We start from the raw sequence: 5,700 nt of genomic DNA, 5'->3' as shown, positions 1-5,700 counted from the left end.
GTTTATAAGGCATAGTCTAGAAACCTAGTGCTTTTAGTGTTGTAGTAAAGTTCTTCTACTAGAGGAGGGGAGAGATGCGTAGGCCATAAAGTGCCTTGTTTACTTGCAGTATTATGCTAGGCTTCTAATAGCCTTGTGGCATCCTTATGTAGACCTCTCTGTCCATTGTAGCATGAATAAACATGTTAGTAACGTTGTATTGTTTAAGCTCTATATTATAGTAAGCTGCTATAGCTATTATTATTTAAAAGGATTAGCTAGCAAGCATAGCTGTGTAGGTGTCTTGTAATATAATATTATGTTATTAATTACCTCTAACTACTAGTTACACCTTACACTTTAGTAGTTCATAATATCTATTAAGCTTATAGGTATAACGTATTCCACCACCCAACAGCTCAAACCACCCAACAGCTCAAAATGTCTTGGCACAACCAACACTAGTTACAAATTTCTATTTTCATCACTATTATACAAGGAGCCTGCGTACGCTGTACTAACCTCTAATTTAGAAGTCTCCTCTACATCCTTTTTACACGTTCGCGCGTTGTGCCTAGTCTTGCCGCAGTTCCTACAGCGCCGTAAAGCTGGTTGGGCTCTCTCTTGATCACCACCACGACAAGCCTTCTTCGACCGCTCAGCGGCTATAGAGGCCTCTGCGGCCACCTGGGCTGCTGCCTCACCATACTCCATTGTGCCGCCATGCTGGATCCGCTTCCTTTTGCGCGATTTCCTTTTGGTCATCACTGCTAATTGCTCTTCAAGCTCAGTAATCCGGGCTGCTTGAAGCGCGTTCTGATGCAGCATAAGCTCGCCGCCTCTAATAAGCTAAGAGAAGCCTGCCTGCGCAGTAATAGGAGAACATGTAAAGGACTCGCGTACAAGCTTTAATTGCGATCTAAACTCATGTGTATTGCTTAGAGTCTTTAACTACTACAGTGTCTCTAGGAGGAGGGGTTCTAGCAGGGTACGCAGCTGCACTTTAAGGCGATCTAATACAACCTGCGCGTTAAGAGGGACAAGTCCTGATGCCTTAAAGGCCTTGCAACAGATTGCCTCTATAAACATGTTGCAAAACACGTCTTTAAAGGCTAGTAGGAAGCCTTCTTTGTTAATGTAGAAGATGTGCTTGCGTGCTAAGTCTTGTACGCACTAAGAGTACTTGCGCTTTAACAGCAAGAAGCAGACTACATTAAGTAGCTAGAGGATGTGCAACAAGTAAGGTGGCATGCAGAGGGTAAGGATCTTATGTTTAAGGCAGTAGTCCTTGAAATCCTGGTTAAGGTGGCTCTTATAGCCGTCTAAAATAAGCAGCCTGTACGCCCCTACCTAGCCCGCCTTTGTATGCGCGTTAAAGTGCTTTAACCACTCTAGACTAAGCGCATTGTTCGTCCAGCTGTTCTGAGAGACTAAGAGCTTCTAATTGCGCGGTATATCTGCCTCCTCGTACTAGGCAGAGATGTGAACGCGTCCTTTGTAGATAATAAAAGGTGGGGTACAAGATCTAGCAGCGCAGACGCTCTAGATAACTGTTACCTATTTGCAATTACCTGGCTGAACAAGCTTAGGCTGAGTACACCTCTCTGCGCCTGTAACAACCTTTATTAAGCCAATAACACCTATCTAGAAGCTAGTCTTGTTAAAGTTGTGCATGTCGTAGTCGTGTACGCTGTACTTAGCTCTAGTGTCCTCTACCAGCTTAAACCACGCGCTAATTGTCTCTAGATCCTCCTGCAGTATCCTCTGCCTATCTTTAGCTCGATTGAAGGCCATCTTAAGCTCAGCTGAGCGCGTTACAAAGCGCTCAGCCCAGTGCTTGCCAACCGGCTGCCCACCGCGTACACCCAACACTTTATTAGCCATATCTGCTACCTCGCACAGCCAGGGCGCGAATCCTCGCGAATCTAGGTTAAGGATATATTAGACGATTGTTTGCTCTTCTGTAAGCGTAAGTTTGCGGCCATTAGGTGCTTGTTTAAGGATAAATGGGGCTCCTCTAACGCATGCAGAGAGAATGTGTTGTTTAACGTTAAAAGCGCGCGTAGCTGCTCTCTAGCTTTTAAATTGTTTTAAATAAAGAGCTTTGAGGGCAAGGTTAACTCTACCTTTGTGTTTACGTAGTAACACGTTATGTGGTTGAGGCATGTTGCAACAAAGAGGGTGTTCGTTGTGCCAAGACATTTTGAGCTGTTGGGTGGTTTGAGCTGTTGGGTGGTGGAATACGTTATACCTATATATAGTTAAGGATCTATTATCCTATTAGTCTAATTTTCTAAAGTAGTACTTCTAACTATAATTTTATTTCTTAGTTGCTTGTAAGGTGCTCTTGCTTAGCTTCTTAAAAGAGTTTACCTATAGGGTAATCCTTAAGCTTAGTTTAGAATGTAGGTAGAGGTAGAAGTTAGCTTTAATAGGGCTTTAAGCCTTTAGTAAGTATTCTTATTATCTTAGCCTTGTCTATAACTTCTCCTCTGTATGTTTTTAACACGTCTAGCTTAGGTTCCTGCAAGGAATAATGCTGCCTACAGGACAGTAGTTAAGGACGCTTGTTGCGTTAGAGTTGTTTAATTACTAGCTATAATACCTACAAGTAGTGCTGCAGGTGGTAGTGTTAATAGAGGGGTAGGATAGCTATCCTGTATCTTCTGTCTATAATAGTAGCCTAGCAGGTCTACTTTGTCTTATAGTAATAGCTCTGCTAGGGCTTTATCCTTATAAAAGGAATCTATTTCTAGTTACTAGGTAGGTGTTAGTAGCTTAATAGATTATATATATATTACTATTTCTTTAAGTGTATTATGTATAAGGTTCTCTATAAGGTCCTTAATTCTCCTATTAAATACTATATCTTTATTAAATATAATATCTTAAGTACTTATTACCTTACTAAGTAATAGTATCTAGATTTAATAGATATTTAATAACTAGTAGCCTACTAGATAGCTAATCTAGGCCTTTAGGTCTAGTTATTAAAGATGTAATTTGCCTCTATATATATTATCTATTATAGCAAATGCTTTACAACTATATACTCTTAGGTGTATAAGGTTAGGTTTTTATAGTAATATTACTATTCTATTACTAAAGGTAACTTGTATAAAGAATATTTTGTATAGTGTTTTCTAATAGTTTGCGTAGTTTAGCGTTTAATTATAGAGGTATACTGCCGCCCTTGTAATTTCTAGCCACAGTTCCTAGGAGAGGTTAGCATTAAGTTGTATTGCGCGAGCTTTCTCCTTGTTCACACCCCCTAAGCGTTCTACGTTACTGTTCTGTGCTTGTGTGTCTAGCGCTAAAGGCTCCACAATAATTCCTTGTGTTGCTAGCTATTTTAATACGCCTAGTTTAACTATAGCTATCTTGTTGTTGACCTTAATAGTCTTAACTAAGATATTGTAGTGATTTTTTAAGAATAGGATAAACATTAACAGTGCCTTAATAATTAACTTTACTATGCAATAATCTATAAAGTAGAGGTCCTACTATAGGCCTAAGAACCTATTAGTAATAAGCATCTAGCTCTTTTCTTTAGTAACTCCTTATACTTTGTAGGAGTAGAAGTTAACACTAAGTCTTTCTCTAGGTCTGTTATTATTAATTCTTAGTGCGTAGCTAATTTACTGTTATAATTTAGCTCTTCTATAAGCGTTGTATTTAACTATAGTAATGCCTTAGATCTACACCCCCTAAGTCTGCTAGATAATGTGTTTAATTGCAGCAGGACTAGGGTGACTAAGTTACTTATGCTACTACATTGCTAAGGCCTTCTATAGTCCTCTCTTAGTGCATGTAGTGATTTTGTGTGTGTAGTTAGTAGCTAGTAGGGATAGTTTATACTTAAGCACCTACTAGCTAAGTATTTCTAATACTACTCTAATTACTTAGCTATTTGCTTATTAGAGAGTTATTAGGTCTACTTGTGTGTCCTACTATATGCCTCTGTTTTATAGTAGGTAGAAGGACACTAGGTTGCATAGCAGGTCTGGGCAAATTGCTACATCTATAAGGGTAACCTTAGTTGTCCTAGCTCTACTCCTTAGGAGTAGATTAATTAATCTATATCCTCTAACTAGCACCTTAGAATTCCTAGCCTATATAAAGTCTCTAGGTAATAGCTGTTAGAACCTATAGATGTAGTTAGGGTTGTTAGTAATATAACAGGTAGAACCTAAGTTAAGTATAAATAACTTCTATAGTAGATAGTTAGTAGTATCCTGTTAGTTTACTATGCTAAGCACTGCTTTAATGTTAGCAATTTCTTAGCCCTCTAGTTAATTATCTAGGATTTCTAGGGTAGGGGTATATAAGTGCTTTACTACTAGTGTTCTTAATCTACTCTTACTTTATGCACAAAGTAGCTCTTAAAAGGTAATATCTTTCTTACACTTAAACTTAATAAGTTTAGAAATAATCTTATTTAGTGTCTACTACTTAGGAGCTCTGTCTTAATTAACATAGTAGCAATCCTATATAGAGTGGCGTTGTCTACATGTAGGGCATTTAGCTCCCCTAGTAGAAGTAGGCTCTTAATCTAAAGGCTGCTTAAGTATAGTAGTTTTCCTACCTACTATAATTAATATTAAGGCCTGCCCTAGTTAGATAGCATGCTTATAGCATGTTAGGCGTCCCCTTTATAGCTCTAGGAGGCTGCACCCCCTTTAGCAAGAAATACTATATTATTAGCTATAAAGGCCTTATACTGCCCTAATCTAAGGGGATAATTTATTATTATATACTCTTAGTAGCGTTTTATTATCTCCTTCTAACTTATACTAGATTTAAAGTATCTGCTATCTTAAAAGCTTGTAGCCTAGATAGGCGCAACCCTATTTATAGCTGTTAGGAAGTCCTTTGTTATTACATTTAATTGCAATAATTTAGCAACTTTGTACGTCTCTGCTTCTATAGCTGCCAAGTTACACTTAGCTAGCTAGGTATCCTATTGTAATGTGCTTCTTATTAGCTTAAGTGCTAAGAGGTATCTATCTTAGGCTTGTTCTTATTTAATTTGTTTGTTAACCCTAATAGTAAGTTGTAGGTCTGTGATCTACTGTTATAGTAGTTTCTTAGGAAGACAGCATGTGCGCAGTAGATGTGGCAACATAGTTAACTAAATAAACACAATAATGTAGTAAAGGCTTGCTTCCTCCTTCTTATATTTGTGTTAATTATTCTTATATTATTTAATAAGTACTTTATAGTACTTAATGTCTTCCTTAAATACCTTCTAGCCTGTTGTTAATAGCTTAGTTAGCCTTAATAGTATGTTAGTGTTTGTGGCTAGCGCGTAGTTAGTAATAGTTAGAGCCCTTAGCAAGAGTGGCTTTGATAGTAGTGGTGTAGTTGTCTTTGGGTTAATCTTGTCCTAGATATTGCGCGACAGGCATCTCGCATGTAGCTCCGAGAGCCAGCCAGTCCAGTCGGCTTGGTCCCTGAGGACTGTCGTTGGGTCGCGGCGTAGGCTGGCGGATGGGTAGGGTATGCTTTTTTACGTTTTGGCTTATAGCTTCTTAACTAGCAGAGATACGCTTACATAATCTATTATTTGATAGAAGCGCCTAGTATTGCGCCTTCTAATAAAAAAAGAATTAGCTTATTCCGCCTAGTATTAGCTAAGTTATTAACACTACCTAGCAAAGTATACCTATTAATGGGTATGCTTGCTAGGTACCCCCCCTTTTTTAACCTTTTCTAGCCTCT

The 5,700-nt window shown here is 38.4% G+C and overlaps 2 protein-coding genes across 2 annotated transcripts; both read right to left on the bottom strand.

The window, feature by feature from the left end:
* Window positions 1-1,623: 1,623 nt before the first annotated feature.
* On the bottom strand, window positions 1,624-1,863 carry M421DRAFT_3965 (uncharacterized protein; the record flags this gene model as incomplete). The annotated part of the gene is made up of 2 exons (XM_033590113.1): window positions 1,624-1,743; window positions 1,798-1,863. The coding sequence occupies 2 exons, from the start codon at window positions 1,861-1,863 to the stop codon at window positions 1,624-1,626; spliced, it is 186 nt and encodes a 61-aa protein (XP_033450470.1).
* M421DRAFT_419275 (uncharacterized protein) lies at window positions 1,832-2,187 on the bottom strand. Its single transcript, XM_033592061.1, has 2 exons — window positions 2,106-2,187; window positions 1,832-2,056 (listed from the first exon to the last, which is right to left on the bottom strand). Exons 1-2 carry the CDS (start codon window positions 2,143-2,145, stop codon window positions 1,905-1,907), a joined length of 192 nt encoding a protein of 63 aa, XP_033450469.1. The 5' UTR covers window positions 2,146-2,187; the 3' UTR covers window positions 1,832-1,904.
* Window positions 2,188-5,700: the final 3,513 nt, after the last annotated feature.

Source organism: Didymella exigua (genome assembly GCF_010094145.1).
Source record: "Didymella exigua CBS 183.55 unplaced genomic scaffold M421scaffold_9, whole genome shotgun sequence".
In the NCBI taxonomy this organism is placed as follows: Eukaryota; Fungi; Ascomycota; class Dothideomycetes; order Pleosporales; family Didymellaceae; genus Didymella; species Didymella exigua.
Note: the sequence above shows the minus strand (reverse complement) of the source record. Positions and strands in the feature narration are given on the sequence as shown.

Bases quoted from the DNA above. Each gene is read 5' to 3' on its own strand.
- M421DRAFT_419275 (XM_033592061.1), bottom strand. From the start codon at position 2,145: ATGCCTCAACCACATAACGTGTTACTACGTAAACACAAAG. The intron at 2,057-2,105 runs GTAGAGTTAACC...ACAATTTAAAAG, and splicing joins GTTACTACGTAAACACAAAG to CTAGAGAGCAGCTACGCGCG.